Source organism: Helicoverpa zea, chromosome 31 (assembly GCF_022581195.2).
Source record: "Helicoverpa zea isolate HzStark_Cry1AcR chromosome 31, ilHelZeax1.1, whole genome shotgun sequence".
In the NCBI taxonomy this organism is placed as follows: Eukaryota; Metazoa; Arthropoda; class Insecta; order Lepidoptera; family Noctuidae; genus Helicoverpa; species Helicoverpa zea.
The window spans coordinates 7242441-7269536 of record NC_061482.1 but is presented as its reverse complement, the minus strand read 5'-3'; the positions used below and the strand labels follow the sequence as shown (position 1 = coordinate 7269536).

The 27096-nt window shown below is 37.5% G+C and overlaps 1 protein-coding gene across 1 annotated transcript in view; it reads left to right on the top strand.

The window, feature by feature from the left end:
- Positions 1 to 27096, top strand: part of LOC124645235 (vacuolar protein sorting-associated protein 13B) — a 76881-nt gene that overhangs the window by 2971 nt on the left and 46814 nt on the right. Inside the window, exons 2-35 of the mRNA XM_047185026.1 lie at positions 487 to 626; positions 967 to 1144; positions 1219 to 1282; positions 1943 to 2133; positions 2332 to 2470; positions 2562 to 2755; positions 4033 to 4205; positions 4680 to 4859; positions 5151 to 5334; positions 5585 to 5807; positions 6862 to 6989; positions 7283 to 7496; positions 8614 to 8846; positions 9368 to 9499; positions 9815 to 9934; positions 10282 to 10339; positions 10509 to 10654; positions 11010 to 11086; positions 12460 to 12591; positions 13256 to 13458; positions 15663 to 15751; positions 15848 to 16134; positions 16355 to 16431; positions 16619 to 16637; positions 16721 to 16855; positions 18759 to 18883; positions 19094 to 19191; positions 19302 to 19485; positions 19902 to 20018; positions 20258 to 20321; positions 20735 to 20883; positions 21735 to 21849; positions 21966 to 22012; positions 22794 to 22926. Coding sequence (XP_047040982.1) covers positions 540 to 626; positions 967 to 1144; positions 1219 to 1282; positions 1943 to 2133; positions 2332 to 2470; positions 2562 to 2755; positions 4033 to 4205; positions 4680 to 4859; positions 5151 to 5334; positions 5585 to 5807; positions 6862 to 6989; positions 7283 to 7496; positions 8614 to 8846; positions 9368 to 9499; positions 9815 to 9934; positions 10282 to 10339; positions 10509 to 10654; positions 11010 to 11086; positions 12460 to 12591; positions 13256 to 13458; positions 15663 to 15751; positions 15848 to 16134; positions 16355 to 16431; positions 16619 to 16637; positions 16721 to 16855; positions 18759 to 18883; positions 19094 to 19191; positions 19302 to 19485; positions 19902 to 20018; positions 20258 to 20321; positions 20735 to 20883; positions 21735 to 21849; positions 21966 to 22012; positions 22794 to 22926 — 4695 coding nt within the window. The 5' untranslated portion in view covers positions 487 to 539. The remainder of the gene's footprint in view (positions 1 to 486; positions 627 to 966; positions 1145 to 1218; positions 1283 to 1942; positions 2134 to 2331; positions 2471 to 2561; positions 2756 to 4032; positions 4206 to 4679; positions 4860 to 5150; positions 5335 to 5584; positions 5808 to 6861; positions 6990 to 7282; positions 7497 to 8613; positions 8847 to 9367; positions 9500 to 9814; positions 9935 to 10281; positions 10340 to 10508; positions 10655 to 11009; positions 11087 to 12459; positions 12592 to 13255; positions 13459 to 15662; positions 15752 to 15847; positions 16135 to 16354; positions 16432 to 16618; positions 16638 to 16720; positions 16856 to 18758; positions 18884 to 19093; positions 19192 to 19301; positions 19486 to 19901; positions 20019 to 20257; positions 20322 to 20734; positions 20884 to 21734; positions 21850 to 21965; positions 22013 to 22793; positions 22927 to 27096) is intronic.

Genomic DNA, 27096 nt, shown 5'->3' with positions numbered 1-27096 from the left:
CTTCAGTAGCCTATAAACTTCACAATTACTTATTTCAACAGTGCTTATGCATGCTGAATCATCATCTGTGGAGAAGTCAGAATGATCCACGGCTGTTAGTGGGTCTGGTTCTTGATAAGTAGAGCAAAAAAACGTAGCGAATAGATTACTCCAGTAGATGCCGTCTCATCACCATACCGCATTACGTTAGGAAAAATGTTGTTATTCTTTTTACTCTTAATGTAAGACCAAAAAGTCTTAGGGTTTTTAATAATAGCTGACTCTATTCTGTCCATATATTTACTAAAGCAAGACCGTTCCAATTCGATTACTCGGTTACGCAATATAGAGAAGGAATGATAGTCTGATATATTTCCATATGTCTTGTATCTGCGGTGATATTTATATTTTTCTTTAAGCATTTTGACCAACGAGATTTATTATTGATGATTATTGATAATGATTATTTTTGATAATGAGTGAAATAAATACATACTTTTGTTCCAGTAAACAAACAACGCATGATGAATATATCCATACCTAAGTGACCGCTGTAAAAAATGTTTAAAATTGAATCATATGTAACGCCTATACTGCTGAGCTATGTGGACAAATATGTGCGAGACTTTAAGCCTGCAGATGCACAGGTAAATAAATGTATTACTTTTGAATTATTCAGTATTAATGACTAAGGTACTTGTTTTGTTTGATCCAATAAATAATAAAAACATACTTATTTGTGATAGAAAATTGATTAATAACAGTGACAATGCAGAAATTCCATGCAATAGCTAAAGTAGTGTATGATATAAATACTTCATATATTCTGGACTTCCGTGGTGTCGGCCTTCTCACAATCCATCCATCGTTTCTTTGGTCGTCCCCTTTCATTATATCCGTCCACACCTTCCCCACAACATGATCCTCAGTCCTGCCCATCAAATATATAAGCAGAAATATAAAATAACATTAAATGTCTTGGCCCAGGTATCACTATGGGGCGGCGGCGTGGCTCTGCACAACTTGGTGCTCAAAGCGGACGTACTGCAGCAGGAGGTGGCGCTGCCGTTCACCCTCGTCTCCGGCCGCATCCACGAACTCCTCATACAAGTGCCTTGGACTAAAATCATGTCGGAACCCATTGTTGTCACCATTGACACTATAGGTATAAAAATATACATAAGACAATAAGTATTTACTAATAATAAGCTTTGCTATAATAAATTGTGTGTGTTGCAGAATGTGTCCTAAGTTTGAATCCGCCTACTTCACCGGATGGCAGCCCACCAACTCCATCATCGAGGTAAATCAGTTGCTTTATAACTAATGCTTGAGCTGATAAATTAAATAACAAGGCAAACTTATTTCTTTTTTGTAAAGGCAAGTGATATTATTAATTGTATATATTAACAGTTTTGTTTTTATGTGTAGTATGATGATAGGAAAATATGAAATAGCCTTAAAGAACTTAGCAATGTGTAATTTTTGACAATGTAACATCTAGGCAAGTGGTGCAGACATATTTAATAAATGTGCAACCTTCGCCTTCAAGTGTTTTGTAATATTTACAAAGAACCAAGAGAAAGGCAAACAAGTCACTGGTGATCAGTCGAATGGAACGAATTGTTATGATCATCTGTCGATTCTGCAAGAAACCATTTTTATGACTGCACATAAACATGAAATTGAAGAATAGAACAATTAGTTTTACCTATACAAATTAAATTAGTTTCTTTAAGACTATTTGACGTTTACACTTTGTAAAATAAATATTATATGAGGTTTTTTTTAGTATTGAGTTCTTTCTTATCATGAATCAAATAAATGCAGTCTCTCCGCCACCCAAAGGTAGACTGGTAGAGAACGCCTAAGGCGTTAAGTCCGGCATTGTACTGTATGTGCAAGAAGTATTCAAATAAATAAATAAAAATAAAAAAACTAAAACCTTTTTTAAACTTTGCAGCCGCAAAGCTCAAGTAGTGGAAGCGCCACCAGGCTACATGCAGGCGCTGGTCCGTCGCATAGTGAGCAACATTTCGCTGCGAGTGCATCATCTCATCGTGAAGTATGTGCAGGACGACATCGTCATGTCTCTCAATGTCAAACATCTGGCCGTGAATAGCGCTGGACCGAACTGGGAGCCAGCCTTCGCAGGTACAGTGCACTTCTCTTGGCAATGCCTTCTAAGTTGCTGGTACTCCAAATGCCATGCCATTCTACATCCATAAACAGCATAAAACGAAAGTGTCATTGAATGGACGTATACAATCAATACAATGGAATGAAATAAAACGATATCTAATTTGTGATCGTGTGTTGAATATGTTTTTATTTATGTTCAATGCTTCACAGATATTGATCAGGTTCAGCCGATGATTAGAAGACTGGTGCGACTAGATGATCTGACGCTGTGCCTCGACAGGTCAGATGTCGATGGCAAGATAAGGTTCTTCCAAGAGCCTATACTGTACAGGTGTCAGTTAGATCTCAGGTAATGAACTAAAAAATGCCCATATTTACATAAATAATACTTTAAAATAATCTATTGCCTTGGAAGTTCTAACTTTTATTATCTCTTCCAGAGTGTTAACCCGCTTAGTGTCGGCAAATACTCGTCGAGCAACCAGTTTGAATATTCAGCTGCGATCGTCCAAGCTGGCGTGGAGCGTCACCAACGAGCAACTGGTGTTACTTCTGAGGCTGATCAAGGAGCGACCGATGACCAACACCAAGATACCACCTCCGCCAAAACAATCGGCGCCACCAGATTCTTTGAGTGAGTTTAAAGTTCGATAGTAAATTATAATATTCTGTTAACTTGAAAACTTTTTTCGCTATTAATATCGAGCTAAAATCAATAACGTTCGCTGTATGGAAGGCCACGTAAATATTTATTACTAGCGGTTTTCCCGCGGTTTCACCCGCGTCCCGTGGTAACTACTGCCCGTACCAGGATAAAATATAGCCTATGTTACTCGTGGATAATGTAGCTTTCGAATGGTGAGAGAATTATTAAAAACGGTCCAGTAGTTTTTGAGCCTATTCATTACAACCAAACAAACAAACAAAGTTTTCCTCTTTATAATATTAGTATAGATGAACTTTTTAATGAGTCTCGAACAGGTGACAGATTCACACTTCAAGGTACGTGAAAGAAAGCACGTTTCATTCACAACCCTTCTCTATAGAATGGTTGAACGATTCACACTGGGTCGAAATATCGATTTCCTTCACCACACTAATTGCTTACTCATATTCACACCGCTCAAGTTACTAAAACAGTATATCTTCACAGTTGGCTACCTTTTATTCGTTCACTCGTTTTTTTATTCTCCAATCATCTGCATTGCCATTATTGGGGTTGACTTTCAGTCTTAACCGGATGTATCTGAGTATCAGTGTTTCACAAAGAACGACTGCCGATCTGATCTCATTCGCCAAGTTACTCGAGTAACCCAATACCCCTTGGTAAGACTGTTTGTCAGACTTTCTGGCTTCTGACTACCCGCAACGACTAAAAAAGGTGTTCAAATGACAGCTGGCCCCAAAAGTTTATCGTGCCTTCTGAAACACGGAAGAACTCGTCATGATAAGATAGTCCTGGAATCTTATGATAGATCGATCGGTGCGGCTTTGACTAAGGGTGCTTCTACACGGTGCATGAAGCTGGAGCAAGTTAACATGCGCAAGTGACAAATGACAAGTGACAAGAGACAAGAGCTCGCGGATGGGTATTCAGCTTTGGTATACGCGCGAGTCGCTGGACCCGCACGTTTTTAAAATGCGTGTAACCTGCGCATGTGCCTCAAGATGCGCAAGCCTCTTACACCGTGTAGATCCTAAGCGACGAGCTCTAAATAAGAATCTCTTTCCCAATAATATAAGAAATACATATATAAAAATGAATTGCTATTCGTTAGTCTGACTAAAACTCGAGAATGGTCGGTCCGATTTGGCTTATTTTTTTTTTGAAATGTTAGTAGGTATAGGTCCATGGAAGGTTTAAACGATACGAAGTTCGCGGGATCAGTGTTTTTTTCTGTACAGATACAGCGTCGTCGAACTCAGCGGAGCCGACTCGGTCGGAGAGCTGGTCGGAGTGGGCGTGGTCTTGGCTGCCCACGTGGACGGACCGCGAGCCGGGGGTCGAGGAGCCGCCAGTCCTCGCCACCGCGCTGCCGATATACTTCAACGCCTACTTCGATGATGTGGCGTTGGTCTTCAAGGTATAATTGACCTTATTTTGTAAACAATGGCAAAAATCATCAAATTACCCCTCCTGGGTTAGCAGCGGCGAGGGAGTGTCAGACTGTTACTGACTAAAAATCCATCGTGTTCTTTCGTAGGCCTTTTATGTATCAGGGCCGCGGTAATTCTTCCGAACAATCCCGCAGCCCCGGCAAGCCGTGGCCTTGCTGGCCCCTGCTGGGAGGTATAATCGACCTCGGACAAAAAAGTTGTTTCTTCTAATGTCGCTGATAAATCAGCACTTTTCGAATGTCAGCAGTAACAATGGCAGCCCCTACGAAAAGATAAAATGGTGCAATAAGTCAAGCAATCAAACAACAAAACGTTTGGTTCTTGATCGCTGACACACCTTTCTATAATTTGACCTTTATGATTTTTCATGACGAATTTTGTTGTGTTTACATGACGCTTGTCATGTTGCTAATACTTAAAAAAAAATTATTGTGTTTCAGGTTTTAGAGTTAGACAGCAACCGTAAACGATCACGTGCTGTGTTAGAAGTGTCTGCGAATTACGCAGCGCTCAAGTCTTCGATATGTAATCCTACTTATTTGCGAGTTCGCTTCGGAGCAAGAGAACTGACTGTACGGTCGCATGGCAAGTGCATTTGCGGATACCTGAATTATCACTCGGTAAGTAATTTTAGTCTAGTAGCACGTCTATATTAAACAATTTTCGAGTAACACATTATAGTCGCGACATTTAGATATTATTGGATTCTTATATTTCTTTTTTCCTACAGAGTACTAGAAACAGAGATATATAACCTCAAAGTTTCGTATTATGTTACGTATTTTTTAGATATAACTATACTGTTTTGTTAAAACGAGAAATAAGTACATACATGTGATACTAAAAAGGGTGCCAATCTAATAGGCGGGCAAATTAGAATCACAATTTCTTTACTCTTCATTCTATTGCAGTCCAACTTCGAACCGACGGTGTACCTGCATAAGATTGCCGACGCTACCACAGAAAGCAATGAAGAATGGACGTGGCCTGAAGAAGACATGGGAGAAAAAGTTGAGACGGGGGTAGCCGTCGACGAGACCTACCAAACATCGTCTAGCCAGGCTGGGGTGAATTTACAACAAAATAACATTGAAAGTATCTTAAGCATGATTTTTCAAATTATTTTTACATTCAATTCTTTTTGAAATCAAATAAAAAAGCAACACTTTCTTCCTTATATATACAAGTTTTAACTTCGAAACGATTTTAGATCTCGATTGAACGATTCAGTCATAAAAAGGGCTCTTATGAATGAATCGTTGAAGTCTCTTTTAAACATAATTTTTAAAACTTATTACTAAAAATTATAACTACATAGCATTGCTGTAGTGCACTCTCCCAATAGGAACCAAGGTTTTTTCGGTTCAGGTACCAGAAGGTGATTCAAAAGACGTTGAGGATAAGACGCAGTCGGGCTCACCGCAAGACGACAAAGCTGATCATGAGGAAGTCGATGAACTGTGGGCACAGATGGCGCCAATAGTCTTCGTGGAGTACATACACGAACGTGCCGCGCCCAATCCTTTAGCCAATCCATACGAAAACCCGCCTAAGGACTTCGAATATAGGTGTGTAAATGCTTGAAGTATGAGTTTATTGTTAAAGTAAATATGAAGATCACTACATAGTATAAACCAAAGTCACTTTTTCTGTCCCTTTATACGGTTTAATCTTCAATACTACACAACCGATTTTCATGCGGTTTTTTTGACCCGTTGTGCGCAGATCTACGCGAGACACAATTGATTTTCTATTGTTCTTTAAATTAGCGGCATACGAGAGGTTAATAGAAAAAGTGATTGAAGAGGAAGGTTTGTATGTATAATATAAAATCTATGTCATTAAATAGCATAAAGCTTTGGTTTCCTAGGAAAGCGGTGCAGTCATATAGCGGCCGTAATACAGCGGTGAATGACGTCACTAGAACGTTGTCTGTGTAGAGCTTGGGTTTCCTAGGAAAGCGGTGCCGTTTTATAGCGGCCGTAATATTACGGACGCAAATAGACGGTCGTCTTTACGGTGATGACATGTGGAAAGTTCCACGGCCGTTTTAACACACCATCATCAACTTTTTGTTAGTTGTACATACTTACTAACCTGTTTTATTTAATACTAGTTTCCGCCAGCGGCTTCGCCCGCGTGGTGTGTTGATAAAAAGTAGCCTATGTGTTAATCCAGGGCATCACCTATCTACATACCAAATTTCAATCAAATCGGTCCAGCCGTTTTTGCGTGATTGAATAACAAACATACATCCATACATTCTCACAAACTTTCACATTTATAATATAAGTATGATTTCTGCAATTTCACGCCACCAATCTGTGTTAGTTGACTTTTTCTATAATCTTTACTTTTTATATTATATATTGCTTCGTGGTTACGAACGAAATCTATTAAAATTTCGTCGTCCTCTCTGCTCCAAGAGTTGGAACTCCTTTTTTACGTTGTTCCGAAAAAAAAACCACAAATACATATTAAAAAAGCTTCACCGCTTTCAATAAAACGTTCACCAAACCATCTGACACCGACAAGACGGCCGTCATGCAAATGGCGGCACCGTATAGTTTGTATTATGTGATGCGCTATTTATATTCTAATATTTTATGTTTCTTTACGCAGCGACTGGGTAGAGGAATGCACTATGGCTATTACCGTGGAGCCCATAGAACTAAGAGTGTGTATGGGACTGATACATCGACTCGGCGCTCTCAAAGCTATATACAAAGAGCAAATGCAAAATACACCAGGTAACGATATAGTTGAACACAATATTACTAACCAAATGGCAATAGAAATAGAAAACGATTATTTGCAATGGATGATCACGTTTCGACTAAGATAGAGTTCGTGAAGAGTTACAACCTTAGTGTTTGATTTTGATCGTGGAACATCAAAACATTTTTATAACTATCGCTGGTTAAATACGGGCAGCTACAGGCCTCTGAATGTCCAATTTTTGGATTCATACCACATATACTTATCAGTCACGCATTTTATCAAACGATAGGGGGATGCTATATCTATTTTTTTTTTCTTTCAGAACTACCGAAGAGAGTTCTAACGGTTGAGGAGAAGGAGTCTTTGTACGAGAACTTGCCTCAGAAGCGAGTGAAGATGGAAATGAGGGGTGTTCGGGTTCGCATCATACCGTGGGGCCACGGCCTTACCGACCGGCCCGCGCCGCCCGCCGCTGTGTTAGAAGTCGATATGCCTAAAACCAGCGCTGTTGTCGTTGCTCCCATGTATCCTCATAGGTAAGTGCTGTTTATATGCAGACAGTTAATTTTTAGTTAGTTTTTTTCCGTACCCAAAGGGTAAAATAGGACCCTATTGTTTTCGCTCCGACCGTCCGTCCGTCCGTCTGTCTGTGACCAGGCTGTATCTCACGAACCGTGACAGTTAGAGAGTTGACATTTTCACAGATGATGTATTTCTGTTGCCGCTATAACAACAAATACTAAAAACCAGAATAAAATAAATATTTTGGGGGGCTCCCATACAACAAACGTGATTTTTTTGCTCATTTTCTAAATAATGGAACGGAACCCTTCATGCGCAGTTCCGACTCGCACTTGGCCGGTTTTTTAAAATACCTCCTGGGTCCAAGTTTATTGACAATGTAAATGTTTTCTAAAATTAACTGTTTATTTTGAAATTTACATTAAACATAAATTAATTTATTCATAACCAGCTTCTGCCAGCGGTTTCAACCACATCCCGTTGGAATATATATTAGCCTTCCTCGATAAATGGGCTATTTAACAATTTTTCAATATTTTTTCAAATCGGACCTGAGATTAGCGCGTTCAAACAAACAAACTCTTCAGCTTGATAATCCTAACTAATATTATAAATGTGAAAGTAACTCTGTCTGTCTGTCTGTCTGTCTGTCTGTCTGTCTGTCTGTCTGTCTTTTCTTCACGCCTAAACTACTGAACCGATTTGTGTGAAATTTGGTACAGACATAGTTTGGAACTTGAGAAAGGACATAGGATAGTTTTTATTTCAAAAACAAATATATAAAAATAAAAAATAAAATTTATTCCGGACATATAGCGCAATCTATTGGTCAAACCAAAAATATGCCGGAAGTCACTATTCCATGCGAACGAAGTCGCGGGCAAAAGCTAGTATTGGTATAGATTTAGAAAGTCCCAACTGCGATTGAAGTAGTAAATACATTTACTTGTTACTAACTGCTGTTCCAAATATTCTATGCCTCCATTTTTAAGCTTACTAGCGATGGAATTTTCACATAATCCTCAAACAAGTAATGTAAAATTCCTATCTCTAATCAAATCAACGGATAGATCGAATATTGGGGACGACCGTAAATGAATGTGAAGTAACAGCATATTTTCCTCATTGCAGGGTATGTTCAGCAGCAAGTCAGATGCCCGAGGACTCCGGTCCTTTGTGGCAAGGCGCCCGTCGTAACACTACCATTACACTAAGCGCGTTGAGTGTTAAACTGACTAACGCAGAGGGAACCGTCACAAGACCCTGCGCACACGCCGACTTGAAAGTCATCACCCGACAGCTACTCTATAAGAAGTTCTTCGAAGACAGAGATTCTATTGCGCTGTCTTATCATGTGAGAATGAGTAAGTATGGTCTAAACTCATTTCATATTCTGTGTTACACGAATTCAGTAATGGTACTGACATATGGAGAACAAAATGACGATAACGGAAAAACTCCTAAGACAGTAGCGCGCCAAAAAGCGGGTGTGCAGGGGAACGTTACTGTTTTCTTCCTTTTACGCTTCCTTTGGACCCGACTATTTTTTGTAATACTAATAATTGTTGACAGTCACAAAGAACCCGAACGCTTCATAAGTTCACTCGTAACTAATCGCTTTGGTCATGTAGAAGAAGGCACCTGCATTATGACGTCTCCGCTATCTTACCTTCGTCCGTATACTGAAACCGCTATTGATGGTTATGCTTGACTTCTTCTTTTTTATTGATTCTTCTAGTTACTACTGATACCTTTGGCTAAGGCTTTATTAATAAGGCTTCATTTTGCTGACAATGATTGCGTACATAATTATTCGCTTGAAAAATACCTTGTAAACACCCTAGATATTTGAAGTGCATTGATAAAGCGTACATTTGTTATTCAGAGGAAATGAAGATGTACGGGTCGTCCGCGCGGCTACAGACAGCTTATAACGTCGTCATGTCACTTCTGCACGAGCGACGGTCCGTGGCTATGAAATACACCACCTTGGCTAAGGACGCGCTTAACGATGAAGGTGAGGAAATTAAACATATCTTAGACAAATTGCCTTGTTACAGATATTAGCATACTCATACTTTATTGAAATGTTTTAAGAATTTCAGTATGGAACATTTTTTGTTGGTGATTTTTATATTTTGATTCAGCCTATACAAGCCTTTGTTTAGCAATTCCAATCATGTGATGTCTTACAAACTAACCATAATATATGGACGTAACCAGTTCCCTCTTGACGCAAGTGAAACCGGGGCAAACAGTTAGATCAACATAATTTTAAATCATAACAATATTCATCTTGACAATATTAAAGAAAAAACTATTTGTCCCACAGAGTCAGTCGCTATAGATTTAACCCTGGAGGACTATGCGATGCGCGGCTACGCAACACAAAACGTGAACACTCACGTGGTTTCGCTGCAGTCGGCTAAAATCACCGCTTTGCATGAACCAAGTAAGTAGATTGCATTTACAGCCCAATTTATTAGGCCCTGTTCGTGACATAATGTAACTGTATTTATGGGAGCTAGTCAATATGTTAACGAGAGACACGACAAGTTTAATGTTTTGCTAAAATGAGATCGTGCAGATACCTAACAGCAAAGACGAATGAAAATAGATAATTATGAGACAACATGATCCCTTTAGAAATCTAAAATAAAAAGCTTAATACTTATTGTAAAAAGTAAGAAATAAAGAAAAAAGTTTACAAATATTCTGTCTTCGACTTTAGGATTCCTATTTCTATTGAGTTTTATGTTTAACCAAAAGTTTAATTTCAAACACACGTGCCCATTTCAGAGACAGGTGAAATGAAACAAGCGTGGCTGCTGTCTGCACCTGACGCGTCGACCACCACGTAAGTATAAAAATGACGATAACATCTGTATGTTCATCATATACCTACATGTTATTTTTAAGTAGTGCATCAGGATTGTCTTATACGCTACTGTGAATATAGAAAAATTATTTTGTTATACTTTGTCTTCGTATTGGGGTCTCAAATACCTTATACCTTTGCCTTCCAGGCCGTTCTTCCGTCTAGCAGTCCAATGGTGCGCTATACCTTTGGAAAACTCGTTCGACTACTGCGGAGTGTGGACAGAACCTTTTGCTATGTCTGTCGACCCCTTGCTCTTGTCGTGGCTTGCTTATCTGCCTACTTCGAAATCGGGTAAGTGTTAAGAAAAACCGGCCAAATGCGAGTCAGACGCACGAACGACATTTGTTTTATACGAGCCCCCTAAAATATTGATTGTATTCTATTTTACAATGTTGTTATAGTGGCAATAATAATACATCGTCTGCAAAATTGTCTGTCAACTATACATACTATACATAACAGTTTAGCAGATACAGGGTAACAAACGACAGTGAAGTTATAATAATAAGGTCTCATCTTTCTATTTGGATGCGGAACCTTTACAAAGGTTATGAAGACAAAAAAAATATTATAGTCAATTATCACTTTTATTGCAAACAAAAAGCAAACTAATATGATTATTCATTTTGATGTTTGAATTTCGCAGATGCATCAACGATCTGCGCACTGAAGGGCATGTCATCGATGTCTCAAAGCTCTTTTCGACGTCGTTCAACACCACCGGTTTGTATTATAAATTAATTATGTAATATAATAGGCATGATGACAAATTTTTAAATTCCTTTGTATGATGTAGGTATACGTCTATTTTATATGAAAAATTATTAATTTTAAGAAAATGCGAAGTTTTTTTATCAAATAATTGCATTTTTCTCTGTCCACTTTGAATCCGGCGCGAAAACGCTTGTCAGTGTCATGTCGTCACTTGTGACGTCACGACTGAAATTACAAGACGCAAGTAAACAACGCTCGTGCAATAATTAAGTTTTTTGTGTTATTAAATATGAATTCGAAAGTGCATAGGTAGGTGTTGTGGGGTCCCCCAGTGTAAGAACACATCCAAAACAACTCCTGATAAGTTATTTGTGTACGTTCCTCACAATAAAAAAATACGAAACAAGTGGCTTAAACTTGCAAGGCGAGATTCAAAAGCAATATTGCCCAGGGTACAACTTTATTTTTGTGAAGATCACTTTGATGTAAGTTATTACATAGTTCTCTAGATTCTAGCATAGTTTATGATGTAAATAACTATTTCGAGGTTAGGTTTCATCTCTCATTGTTTTTTAATTAAACTAGTATACTTACATGGAAGTTTTAACATTTCTAAATTCAGCTGAACAAAAATCTTTATTTGATGCCAAAAACTTTCCCAGCATTATGATATCAATTCTAGGCAAATTAGCGCTGTTTGCCTTGATAAATCCGGGCTCCATAACTCGTGTTATAAACAATTAATTAATTAAAAACAAAGATCGCAGTGGAAGTTCACAATAACGAAATGTGACTTTCGCGCGAGTTGTTTTGAGAGATGACGTCACGAGCTCTGATTGGTGTTCAAGATATCATGGCGGATTGCCTTATTTCGTAATTTTATTTTATAAAAATACATATTAATCACATTATTAATAAAGAAAACAATGCGCGTTTTATATTCCAAGCTTCAAGTTTAATTTAATAAATATATTATTTTAATGATTTTTTATTACTGTCATCATGCCTATTATTAAGTAAGCTAAAATGATTTTAACTGGTCCAGTTTTACTCGTTACCGATGAAATGTCAGTTAGTTATCTGATAGTTAAATTAACGTTACCTGCCACATTGTTAATAATTTATTCAAGACCTGTGAAACCAAAAATTGTGTTTTATCAGTCAGATAAGTTTGGTTTATCAGAGATATACCTATTGGATACAGTATGGATTATAGATCACGGCCCTAGTATTCTAATAAAATCTATGTGAAAGAATAAAGAAAATAGTTACGCAGTAAAACACTAATAAAAACGACTTAATAATATTTAGTTTGAAATGTTTAGTATATTATGTATGTTTAGTAAACAGATAAGTTATTTAAATGTTATTTTCGTGTGTAGTCTTCGAGCGGACGCGGCGGCAGTCGAACGAATTCTGCGCGAGGAGCTGAGCTGGTACACATGCGCTCTCGCAGCCAGGGTTCCAGCAGCGAGCCGAGCGAAAAGAAAGAGGTCAAGATGCCCGTCCCTATGGTATGTGCACAGTACACTCATTAAGCTAACCCCGTTAACCTCTCCAAATTCCGATATAATCAGTAACCGATTTTTTGTAGTAGAACGCACTGATAGCTATAGTGCGACGCACATGTCCTATAAAAAGTCGGTCCGAAAATAGAAGGAAATACATAGAGGAGTTCATAGAGTACATAAGGAAATACATAGGGGAGTTCATAGAGTGTACATAAGGAAATACATAGGGGAGTACAAAGAGTGTACATAAGGAAATACATAGGGGAGTTCATAGAGTATACATAAGGAAATACATAGGGGAGTTCATAGAGTGTACATAAGGAAATATATAGGGGAGTTCATAGAGTGTACATAAGGAAATACATAGGGGAGTTCATAGAGTGTACATAAGGAAATACATAGGGGAGTTCATAGAGTGTATATAAGGAAATACATAGGGGAGTTCATAGAGTGTACATAGGGAAATACATAGGGGAGTTCATAGAGTGTACATACGGAAATATATAGGGGAGTATAAAGAATGTACATAAGGAAATACATAGGGGAGTTCATAGGACAGCTGGACGGGACAGAGGAGCGAAAACAATAGATTAACATCAGCCATTTATATCCATTGTGATCATATTTTTTATTCCATTTATTTATTTATTATTGCTTGGAACTTTAGCAGTCGCAACCAGCCGAAACGTGGTGGACGGCTGAGAAGTTAGCGGATGTCTACAAGCGGCTGAAGGGCTTATTACTCAGCGTGGAGCTTGGCTTGGCGCTGGTGTACGTGACCATGAGCACGGCGTCAGCTATCGACTGCGCCACGCTGAGAGATGCTATGGACAGACATGCCGCAGGTGCTCATCGGGTACTGGCTATCAGGTAGCGATTGTTTTACTCATTAAGGCCCTGTTGTTCGTACGTTACGGTAAAGTTAAAGTTAAAATTAGACCGGTGTCAATTTTGACCACGGTATATTTGACGTTTTGTTGTTCTTATGAAATTTTAACGTTCATAAAACTAACTGGTACTTCAACAACGCTTTTTGAATTTAAACCCTGTTAATTTTACTGTAACTAGAATTTAACCCTAACCTTGACGTAACTGAGCTTCGAAGAACCGGGCCTAAAATGCTTATATTAGCTTCACTTGTAATTACGTAAGTAAGAAAATCTTGGAATCTTAATTTGACCCACTTCCCGATCTTCGATTAGGATGAAATTTTGCACACGCTCTGAGTTCTCATGACAATACATGATTACCCAAGTAGCATTCGGGGTTCTATATAAGATGTCTAGTCGTTCACATGTACTCTACAAGCTGTGTATGTCAGCTGTATATGAGCTGTATAGCTTGCTATAATGCTTTTATTGAACCAGTTTGGGCACAAATTAGACAGCCTTAAGTTCACTATGGCTGTACATTAGAAGTATAATAGCATTATAATAGCAGTTTAAGTAGTAACATCGGACTTAAGGCTGACTTACGGCACTATATGGAACGCAGTGTGAACCATACAACGTACATGAGTGTAATAAAGAGTAATAAGTGGCTAAATACACAGCCTTCACAGTTAAAATCGGACAAAAGTACTCCAGTAAGCTTCCTTAAATTCACTTGTGTCCTAAATTATTTCTACATTTTAATGTATTAGTTTGACAATTGTACGGAGTGCACGGATTCGGGGCAAACTAACTCTGGCGGATTATTATTATAATATAACACGCGGTAGTACCTATTTTATGTACTATATCATGTTAATGCCATGGGAATGCAACTTTATCGTGAAATGTATACATATTTACAACTAAAATTTTCACGCGCCTCTGTAAAAACGCTTTATTCATTTTGAAATATTTAAAACTGGCTGAGAGGAAAATTTTCATATTCAGTTTTTGATATTTTATTGGCATTATAATTATACTTCGATAATTAATTTTAACATGAAACCAAACTCATTCGCTCTATCTGCGTATTTTGTGATAAATCTGCATTAATCTTGTAGATTTATTTGGTAAATATTTTAGGTTACGTAGAACAAAATGGTGGAAATGAAATACGGCTATGTGAACTGTTATATAGTCCTTCTAACAGCCTATAGTCCACATGTGAATCATTTAAACACTTCTGTACAGATAGTAAAAAAAGGTTATTTTAAGTATCACAAACAAGTCCTAATACAGCTATTGGCTGTATAACAGTCTAAAACAAGTAAACATAACAGCCTTTGGCTTTATAAATGACTAGAAGTGTTCTATTAAAATGCTAGCTCTATAACATCGAACAAGTAGGCCGTTAAACAGCGGTTGCCGTATCTCTACCCTCCTATAATGCTCTTAGTCAGAAAGCTGACTAAAGGATAGTTGTTAGAGTATTATAACACCCATAACCGTATAAAAGTATTACTCTACACTCCTATAAGTCCCTTAGACAGGTATATGTGTAATTAATTGCAATAATGCAGCTAATACATCACGAGTGAACTGTAGTAATGCTTTAAGTTCACCTTGGAACTAAATGTGTACTCTTAAATGGAACAAAATGCTACTTGGGTAAGTAAGAAACGTCATTACAAATCCAATTAACCCACAATTTTTAATGCGTGCTTAAAACTTGTTTTTTTTTATGTTTTAAACTATAAATGTTATTATTTTGATGGCCAGTTTCACTGGTTGTTGATGATTTATCTGATAGCCTATCAGGAACCTATCCGACTGATAAACTTTTGGTTTGAAAGGTCTCGAATAGCAATATCTGGCAGAAATTATAATCATCCTTTACTGACACTCGTAACTGACACTCTATCGGTAATCACTGAAACTGGGCCTAACTCTTCTTAACTACATTTTTATATTACGGTTAAACTTACGCCTGAGACACAGGTTTTTACCTAGTTCAGGCAAATCTTACATCAACACTTTTTAGAATTAACCAAAATTTTGTAAAATTATGTACAAAGTGAAATAATAAACGATTGATTGATTGATTTGATTACGGTTAAACTAAATAAATTATTAAATTAAACCTTCTTTTCCTGTATACCGTCAGTATTTCAGGACAGTTTTTAACTAATCTCCTGCTTTCAGTCTTGGTCGCCTCTCGATGTGTTCAAGTGGTGCTTCTAAACAGCTGTGGCAAGCATTGCGACATGATGGTCCTACTTTCATAAAAGGCAGTAAGTACTTACGCCACCATGCTTTTTTTGCGAATAATTCGTAGAACCTTCCTAATGTCCTTTACTTCTCTCGTTAACTAAAAAAATTGTGTATAGTTTCAGGGATCCTCAAAGACTCGTTTCCTTGGAAGCTTGCCCTTTCGGACGTATCATGTCACACTCTAGAAGTATGTGCGGCGCCTGTGAGCTCAGAAGGACACGAGAAACCGACCAATGCCGGTCTAAAGTCGAACCTTAGAACGACTAAACTAGCGACGGCCAAAACTATACTGGAGCTGGTTTCTACTACCGTCACAATATCTGTAGTGACTAAATCTGTGCAGTATAAGACTGTATCCAAGAAGGAAACGAAGAAATCCTCCGCGGTCGCTGTTGAAGAGAAGGTATGTATACTAAATAACATAATAGTTGTTCTTCAGAGTTTAAAGTTGGTAACACTTTAAACTATATGAAAAAAACTAATCCGAGTCAGCAAATACATAAGAGATAAGCACTTTATATCCTTATTTTGTGCTGCCTTTCGCGCTTTGTAGAATCCAGTTCCACTAACCATAATAGTTATTTTTGGTATAGCAAACTGATACTGGTTCGTATTTTTAATAGAAAACAAAGTATTTCACCAGCGGAACGGAGTTTAAACCATCTACTTTGAGAGAATTTATACGTGGTCCAGCAGGAAGGTAAGGCTTTAGTTTATTTTTTAAAAGACGAAAATGATAAAATAAGAATGACGAACTCTAAATTGCCATTCCTATTGTTCTTATTGCATGAAAAAACGTAAGCGTGTATTTATTAAATTAATGAAATTCACATTTCATTGACCAGTCTCAACAATTATATTTATTTCAATTTTCATTTTTCTTTCAGAAAAAAGAAATCAGCTGATGTAAGTGATAACAGTTTTTTCAACGAATTTTCCTACCGTATACCTATTTCATTGTTTTACAATGTCATTATATTTGTTTGTAGTCGTTACTGGCTGACCAGACGCCGGAGGACGCCGACGATGAGGTTGTAACTATAACTGAGGGGCCGATAGTATCTCTAGGCGTCCACGTACATGCCGACACGCCGCCCATTATCATCCGATTGGAACAAGACCAGGTAACATATTACGAACCGTACATTGATTTAGGCCGGCAATACACGGACCGTATCCGCCGAATCAGTTGCAACTGCTCGAGCGGTTCGTGTATGTGCGTCCATAGAACTCTGCAGTTCACTGTGCAGTCGACAGCTTGAAGCTGTCGCCCCTGACTGCTTCAAGCGGTCCGTGTATTTCCGGCCTTAGGCTTCCCGCCCATGTCAGACTTTTTGTTTGACAAATAATCGGAGTCACGGGCACTAAGATTTTCTGACCAACTTTTTGTAGGACGGCTATCACTCTGTTCTATTTTTCTTCTACAAAAAATCGGACGCGGGCGGGCATCCTTTACCCGGGTATTTTTATTAACATATATTGACATCCTTGCAATTTCCTAACGTTTTTTGATATCGTTTAGGTAAGACGTACGGCAAACCACAGAATGCTCGTTGTATACGTTTATACTTTGATCGTAGATCTCAATTAACAGTACAGTTCAGGCGCGGTGTCAAAGGGCAAGTCCATTTTGTACCTACATCGTATAAAGCAGGGGTTGGATTATGATTGCTGTTATTGGTAATCAGAAACAATCTCAACAGAGGCTAATTATTAAATAATATAACCAGGCTACTATTAATTTTCGTTCAGATGCTTTGAAGATGTACAATGTTTTTGGTGTTTCCATTCAGTGAGATGTAGTCAGCCATTCAGTTTTAAAATATCATCAATCAAATCAATAAATCATTTTAATTAGTAATGTATTCATTTTAATTATTGATGTATTCATAAATACAGCTACGATTGAATTTTCGACAATTTGAATACGTTCTATAAAACAAGGGGTTAAAAGTTCGCATCGGTAAATGGCTCGGATAGTTCATGTCTTTCAAGTATTCCAAATGAAACTTGTATGCAACAGTGTGTAGGTAAGGAAGGCAAGTGAATAGGTCATGTTTTGTTTATGATTGTATTTCGTTTGCAGTTGGCAAGTCCTCCTGCGAGCAGCCCGCTTGCTATCGAGCTAGAGATCGGTTTAAACTTGCCTTCCTTACGGAACATTTGAGCCACGGTGAAAGAAAGCTCACTATGGAGGTACTCACTCGATTATTATACAAACAACGTACTAAAAATTCATGAAGTGCAATCTCTTCTAAAGCATTCCTACTTTGATTGTCCTCAGTGATGTGAAGTGGTGGTCAGCGAAAAATATGCAACCTGTATATAACATTAAATATTCACTTTAAAGATATAATGGAAACACCAAACAACATAACCAAAGTTTCAAGAAAACACCGCACTAAAAAGTGTAAAATTAGAGTAGTATCTACAAATAAGTACGATAATTGAGTTAGGTCTTTTCTCAAATTGATTTTACAAGTTATGTGCGTAATTCTGTGTAGATTTCAATACAATTTAGGAAAAAAAAAACGCAATTTTGCAACATGTTTTTGTATGTAACGGTTAATTTAAGATGAACGATATTTTCTGTGTATGGCGTTTATTCTAACAATAAAGAAACGTATAATGTCTTCTATTTTATTAAATAAATAATTATTGGACACTGGTTAACCAAAAAGTTTTATACTGAGTCACGGCATCCACTTTGATCACTTTTATGTACGTACTTTTTATATTTTTATTTAGTACTTGTCAGTGGTATAAATTATGTACTGAAACCCTTTTTACCGGCACACATCTCCGCTTATCTTTTTGTACTTTGTAGTGAAAAATCGCTATTAGACATACACGGGGCGAAAGACTTAGGTTTACAATTTGTTATGATCTAAAGAAACTATACTGCTTTATAACAAGTAACAGTAGTTCCAACTAGTCACAATATGTATATTATTAGTATGTAGAGATTTTTCTTCATGTTATTCGACAAGTATCAATTACCTTATAATAATTATCTTTACTTTTCAGCTCCACATAGTGGCCGCAGCTATACACTGCTTCACCCACATTAATACCTTGATGAAACGCCCGCCAGTTAATCTCCCCAGGCCAACTACATCTTCAATGGGAGGTTCGCATAAATCTCTCATACGGTAAGTACTAACTTTCTAACACATAAAACATGTAGTGTGCTGAGTGAAACATGTAATTTTATTCAGCGTTAGAAATCCCTCCCAAAAAATTTGGGACTGAAAAAACTATATCAGATTATGTGCTCATACATTTTTTTTTATAATATTCCATTTTTATTATTTTATAAACCTTGTTCAATTTTTTTTAAAACCGAAGTTCTCCATTTATAGTTCTGTGTCGGATATAGAGGAAGTACCGTCGGTTTCGGAGGATTTGAGTGACGCTCACTCGGAACTGATATCGATATTTGACCGCGCAGCGCAAAGACGTGAGTTTTTAACTTTTCAATGTATAAAACAAAATGGCATAGCCTCAACATTCATTTTGATTTGATAAGATTAAATTAAAGTTATAAAATTTCCAATTTGTCATTTCCAGAAAGACCATTGAAAACCTTCTTCTGGTTCCAATGGGTGGTAAGCCGCGCAACGTTATTGGTGGCCTCGGAGACGGTGAAGTTGGCACTCGATATGGATGACATGATCGGTACCATCGATATACAGCAGGAGTACAACCAGCTCAAAATAAAACTGGCATCCGCATCTATCAAGCATTATAAACGGTAGTACATAACAACGGATATCTCATTCTGAACAAACTCGCTAATTAGAAGCAATGAGTTCTATGTCCGCTAATCTGTGACCGATTTTATGTAGGAGAAAAATAGATTGATAACAATAGTGCAACGCATACGTCCTACAAAAGATCGGTCCGATTTTCTGTCCTAAAAAAATTCTAACGTGGGCCGACCTTCCTAAATTACAGTCGACAAAACGCTTGTCCTTAATTAAGCTATTTAAGAAAATCAGGCGTGACTATCTAGACGGCTATCGTCTAGACTGGTGGACTCGGTCGAAAGATCGAGAAATGTGGAAGCGAGATGGGGAGGCCTTTGCCCAGCAGTGGGACATTATAGGCTAATAATAATAAGCCCGTAGTTTATTGAGTTACTAACTATTAGGTTGTATGTGTTATCAGGGATGATAACGACGAATGGGTGGCTGGCGTGATGAGTGGCAGAGTACTGGAGGTTAGAGAGCCCGCCAAAGCTGAAGAAGACGCACATTTTCTTACTATCACCGTCACACAAGCTCAGTGAGTAATTGGTTTGCATTGACAAGGGTGATTCCAGCATTATTTGATTCCCTATGTAACGATATTCACATCATTTAAAAAAAACGCTCATCATGCTATAATAAGTATTGCCCAATAGCTTTAACAACATCTGGATTTCATATTAAATACTTATTTCTAATGTTTTATTAGTCTGCTTGTTCAGTAAGTATTCCATATATTTTCACATGCAAGCATTCTTAACCATATTTAATTTCTAGGGTATCTAACTTACCACCTGGCTGGAAAGAAGAATTACACCCTAAATTATTGGAGCAGACTAATGTAAGTTTTTATAAAATTCTATGATGCTTTGCAACACGGAGAAAGGAAAGATAAGTGGAGATGCCTTAAGGCAGGTAGATCAGAACTAATGGCAGGCGTGGCCAAAACAATCAGTTACTTTTACACTAGCGAGGCGTTCGTTCGGGTCCCTTGACACAGATTTTAAGGTCTTGTTTAACTGGTGCTTTAATTTAAAAAAAGAAGGAAAGCCTATGAGTCACCCGAACACCAGCATTTTACTTTCTTAGGAGATTTTGTGTTATCATATCTCCGCTAGTCAGGTTCATTAAAATAGGCTTTGTAACAATGCTCTTCCCCATAAAATTATTAACAAAATAATAAACTGTACCACGTAACAGTAGTAACTCGAGTTGTTTTGTACATGAACAGGACTGATGTTATATTTATTTCAGATGTCTGATGATGTCGTGTGGGAAGTGTATGCGACGCTCGCCCCACTAGAAGCGCTGATTCAGCCAGACATTCTGGACAATGTCATGTCTCTGGTCAGGGAGATGGCGCCACGAGCATTCTGCCCGCTGAAGGCAGAGATAGAGAAAAGGTAAGTTTCATTTTGTGATCCCTTGATCTGCATAATGTTACATGTAATGTTCGTATAAACATTAGGTAACGTTACTTAATACCGTTTGTCATGTATAATATATATTACTACTTCTCGCCCGGGGCTTCGCTCGCGTTGAGTATATCGGGTGTGTCGTTCATAATCACATTAAATCCTATGGCATATACTTTATAATATTATATGGCGAATTGTAAAAAAAATAACCTAATCCATTCAGTGGTTTAACCACAGGAGTCATTTTTCGTTTTTGTAATTTACAACATCATGTGTAAAGCAGAGATAAAGTTATATGTTTGTTTGTTTGTATTTTTCTTTTTTCTTTGTGTTAATAGACATATATTAACCAGTATACCTATTAACGCATTTCATTTAATGTGATTGTGAACGACACACCCGATATATCGCGATTCCAAGAGAACTTCTAAAGTCCGGGGTAAAAACTATCCTATGTCCTTTCTCAAGGTCAACTCTATCTCTGTACCAAAAATTATCAAAATCAGTTCAGTGGTTTAGACCTGAAACCGTAACAGACATTCAGACAGAGTTATTTTCGCATTTATAATATTAGTAGGTATAGTAGGGATAATTTTTATATATTACGTATATAATCTCTTACAGCCAGTTTCTTCATCAAAAGTTAAAGCCAAAGTAAAAGTCAAAGTAATGTCTAAAGTTAAAGTAACGGTCAAATTCATTTTTTCTATTAGTTTTGCTCTCACTTTAGCCTTGAAAAAACGAATTTGACCGTTACTTTTACTTTAGACATTACTTTAACTTTAACTTTTGATGAAGAAACTGGCCTTTAGTAAACTTACAATTTGGACTTTCAGGGACACTGTTTGGCAATGGCCGTACTTTTATTTGACGGCGGGAGGTATTCGAGTGCTGATCACAGGGGAAAATTTGGCCAAAGAGAAAGATGTGGATGACACCATCATATTGTCTGTAAGTACCTATTTATTTATAAGTAAGTAGGACTCAAGAAATTCTTTCGAGAGTTCGTAAACCTCTTCTTTATAACTAAATGTTAGGTAAATATCTCAAAATATTTAATTTTTCAGATAGGATCCATCAGTGTCAATCCGCATCCAGAGAATCCTATTTGCCGGTACGTATTTACTTGCATGCAATTATTACTAGTGGTATTTTACACAGAGGAGCTTTATCTGGTATACAACATGTAACATAATTAACGCACACCCTCAAACACCCTAATTAGAATATTATGTTATAATCATAATACATACACTGAATTTTTTATTTAACATGTATATGCATTGTTATTTACTAAATTAGTTATACCAATTCTTGGAGAACTTTTTGGTCATACTACTACGCACGCAAATATCGCGCCGCGCGTCGCTGGACTCGGCACAATATAATGAAACTACGGAAAAAGCCGACAATACACGAAGTTTTATTACTTTGAGTTACGGTCTATTTGAATTTGTTTTGACTGTACAGGGTTAATATGACAATAATTTCCGTAGTTTTAATTATTTTTGGGATAAAAAATTACCTATATTAAAAATGATATAAATCGATTCAGTAAACGATTCTGAACAAACTAATTTCAGGATGTGCGTTAATTAAGTTACATGTTGTATATATAGCGTAATTTTGCGTACATAATATGTAAGTCAGTCATAGGGCCAGACTTCAAAAAGCGAAGACGCTTTTAAACAATCAATAGATTTTAGCAACTTACAGAGTGGTGATGAGATGATTGAATAAAGAAATTCAATCAGTTTTTATAAAATTTCTCCACTTTTCACTTTTTGTAATTTTCAGATTTTTATTATTGAAAATGAAGTCAGTCGATAAAATAATTTAGCCAGGATTCATCTTAAAAATTTCGACAGTAATTTTCTGTGTTGTATGTTACCCAGACGTACAATAAGTGCGACCCCGGACGGTGGTTGGCAGGCAGCTGCTGGTGCTTTCGAAGGGCGTCAGTACGAAGTCGTGATGCAAACAGTGGCGCTACACTCGACACAGTTCAAAGAAATGACTCAAGCTGAGGTGAGGCTTAATGTCCTTTATGTTTACTTTCTTCTTCTTAAGAGTGTGTACGTCAACCGCGCTCCATTTGGCCTAAAAAGGTACTTTTCAAACCACTGTTTCTCATTAACTACTTATCCTATAGCTATGTTAATTTTTAATAACTCAAGGTAATTTCACTGTCTATAAAGTTAATTGAACATAAATTTCAATTTGTGTAGTTTAAATACTTAAAACCCCTATAACGTAACAGATGTTTTACAAAATTCCCGTCAGCGTCTATTTCGAAGCTTAAATTCATGTGAAAACAGTGGCAAATCTAATCATATTTTTTTTCTTACTTATAGACGAAATCCCCATGCCTATAGTTAGTTGAAAACATTTTTTGATTTAGGTCTCTATTTTTCAGAAAAAAATATTTTAACAATGTGAAAAATTGAGAATTTCAAATGCTTTTTTTACCTACCTATCTTACTTAATTTAATATAACAATTATTTACTATAGTAATATAACTCTTTCTTTAAAACATAAACTTTATATTATAATTTAATCCTCGTTTTTATTTTTTTACTAGCTTCTGCCCGCGACTTCGTACGCGGATCCTGTCCCTTATGCCAGCGACTATGGGGTCAGCAAAATCAAAGATCTGAATAGTCGCAATAGACGTGACCATAGGGATAAAAGTAGTGATTCTAATTAGACCGCATTTAAGTTGTGTGTGGCAAAAATATTACACGTAGGTATTATTTCGTAAAAAAACATTAAATAGATGACAAAGTCGTGGTGACTTAGTGGAATTCGTGGTGGTTTAGTGGGTAGAGAACCAATCTCTCAAGTATGAGCGTGCGTCTTTGATTCCAGGTCTGGCAAGTGCCTGCCAATGCAACTTTTCTAAGTTCGTATGTACTTTCTACGTATATTTTGGATACCAATGACCGTTATTTGGAGGGGATGTTAAACTGTAGGTTCCGACTGTCATTGAACATTCTTGGCAGTCGTTATGGGTAGTCAGAAGCCAGTAAGTCTTACCAAGGGGTAACCGGGTTGTGGAGGTCAGATAGGCAGTCGCTCCTTGTAAAACACTGGTACTCAGTTGCATCGTGACTGGAAGTCGACCCTAACATAATTGGGACAAAGGCTCTTGAGATAATAACGACAATAATAATGAGATATAGGCACCGCAAGACATCTGAGGCTGATGACGGGGAGTAGCGACCCCGCGGGGCTATATATACTGAGTTCTCCAGGGAGAGTATACTGTCCCCCATCTCCGGCCGGTCGGAGTGAACCATGACGGGGGTAGGTCTCACGCCTCTGGCTTGGCTTGGCCGTCCAGAGTGGAGTCGCTAGAGCAGGATTAGTGGCCCTGCTCGGAGGGTAGGTGCCTCATGGTAAGCACAGGGAGCGCGTAATCCGCGTTTAAAGTCCGCCGAGGTATCCTCACCCTTCAGCCGCTCATGTCCCTATTGCCCTCTTGTTGCTATTCAGTGACTGGTTACAGTAAGTGAGGTGGCGAGTCTCCACCTGCCGTTTTTACATGTACCTAATACATTGTCATCCACTAACATCCCATCAAAATAGCCCAAGTAGTTTTCCTCCATAGTTAGCAATAGTTTAGCACAGAACCGGGGATTGTCTTTTTTTTAACGACGTCCACCGGGGATTGTCCTTGGGTTCATTTCTATAGTGTATAAAGGGATAATCGTCGGTTTTGTGTCACCATTTCATTAAAGTTGTCTCAAAAGGGCTTCAGCGTGTTGGCTTCGACCCCACGTTTGCCTTCCAAAAATTTGGAACTCTGTAGTCCCGAGGTCTGGAAGAGATATACAAAATAATAATGAAGATAAAACGCAACAAAGTTAGAGAGTGGAGGCTCGTGACGCCACGTCTAGGTATGTAAAATTTGTACTAAGCAGTGACTTAACACGAAATTCAAGCGTTGTTTTATCTTCGTTATTATTTGTTTGTGAGAGAGAGAAAAGAAAAATGCGTGTCCATTATTTTAGGGTTATCTAAAAGACGGACTAATTACTTATTTTGATTCACTATACCTATTTCATAACATTCATTTCTATACATTTCAAGTGTAGTATTGCTCTTGAAGTTCCACATCAGGTGTTCCAGATCTTCGATGTTTACACGTCAATAGAGAGTGCTTATCAGATTGAACCACTTTTGCTAAAACGTCATATCTTTATAAGCTATAGTCTAGCTGGGCTCCTGGGTTTCCACATTAGGTGTTTTACATCTTCAATTTTTATAAGTCAACAGAGAGTGCTTATCAGATTGAACAACTTTTGCTAAAACGTCATACCTCTATATGCTATAGTCTAGCTGGGCCCCTGGAGTTCCACATCAGGTGTTTTAGATCTTCAATTTGTATAAGTCAATAGAAAGTGCTTATCAAATTGAACAACTTTTGCTAAAACGGCATACCTGTATATGGTACAGAGAAGCTGGGCTCTTGGGGTTCCACATCAGGTGTTCCAGATCTTAAAATTTATAATCTCAGCTGAAAATGCTCATCAAATGAAACAATTTTTGCCACGGCACCATATTTGTATCTCTTATAGTTTTATTGGTCTGTTGGAGTTCTGCATCAGGTCTTCAAGTTTCGAAGATAAATTATAGCCTATATGTTGACCAGGCCTAATACTGATACAACAAAGAAAAAATCATTGAAATCCGTTCAGTAGTTCGGAAGATTAGCGTGTACAAACAAACAGACATACAGACATACAGACATACAGACATACAGACAAACAGACAGAATTTTTTTTTGGATTTGTGCTCCATTACTGTTTCTAAACCCCACCCAATTATTATTTTTTTAATATATTCAATGTACAGACACAGTTTTTTTACAGATTTATTATATGTATAGATAAATTATTTAAAAACTACTATAAAACGCTGAGTCAACTCAAACCAGACCGCCGCAAGGCTTCACCGAGAGAGGACGTGTCGCTCCGTCGCATCGCGTAGGGTGAATAACCTCTGCCGTGGATACCGAGAATAGAGTATATTTCAAGCGCGACCAACAAATCTTGATACATTACTATTTCATTTAAAACTCAATTTTGAAGCATTTTTTTTTATCGATTGAGTTGAAATTTTGTTTGAACGTTCTGTTTGGATGACAATGTATGATTCTATATCCAATATGGCGGTATACCCAAGATGGAGAAAAAAATGTTTTTAATGCATTCTTACGATATGTGTATCAAATGAAAGGGCAAATTTTGACTTTTGATCCCGAATAACTTTTGAAGCATATAGGATAGGTAACTTAAAACTTTATTTGCAATGGTAAACCCAAGCTCTTCACCAATATTTGGCATTCCGGCAATTGTTATTTGACCAAATTTTTTCGGTCTGGATGGACTGGACCATTCATATAAACAATCAATTTTTCAAATCGGTCCAGGTGTCTTTGAGAAATCGAGAACAATCAAATTGAGAACAATCACAAAACAATCTAATTAGTCATCCATAGACTTACACTATTTTCTCGCTATTAACTATTTACTAAATAACATATTTTTTGTTCTACCAATTTGACTCGAAAGGATCAAATGGTTTGTTTGACTATACGTGAAGTATGATAGGCACGCACACAGCCGCGACGCTAGTCTGCGCGATTTTTTGCGTTGAATCACCTAAGGTTGACATCGCGCGCCGAGCGTACACGCTCTTAATACTATTTCTTTCGCAAGGTAAATTTAAGTGGGTCCCGGCTGTCATTTGAACATTTTTATCAGTCATTAGAGGTAGTTAGGAGCCAGATAGGCTGAGGATCTTTCATACCATGGGATATAGAGAAGTTCGGACCATTCTTCATTCCCTATCATTCACTTCCTTCTTATTCATGTAATCTCACAGGCAACTCATAGATGCTGACTCCTTTCCCTATATGCCCTTTCGAACTTATCTATACATCTATCCTGAAAGCTCCGAAACTACAGAAACGATTTGAAAAATCTTTTACTTTTGGAGAGCTGGACTATCCCCGAGTAATATGGCCTATATTTTGACCTGATACGGGAAGAATTTTCCTCGGGGCATGGGTAAAATTGCGGGAACAACCATCTACACTAATATTATAAAGCTGAAGAGTTTGTTTGTTTGAACGCGCTAATCTCAGGAACTACTGGTCCGATTTGAAAATGTCTTTCAGTGTTAGATAGCCC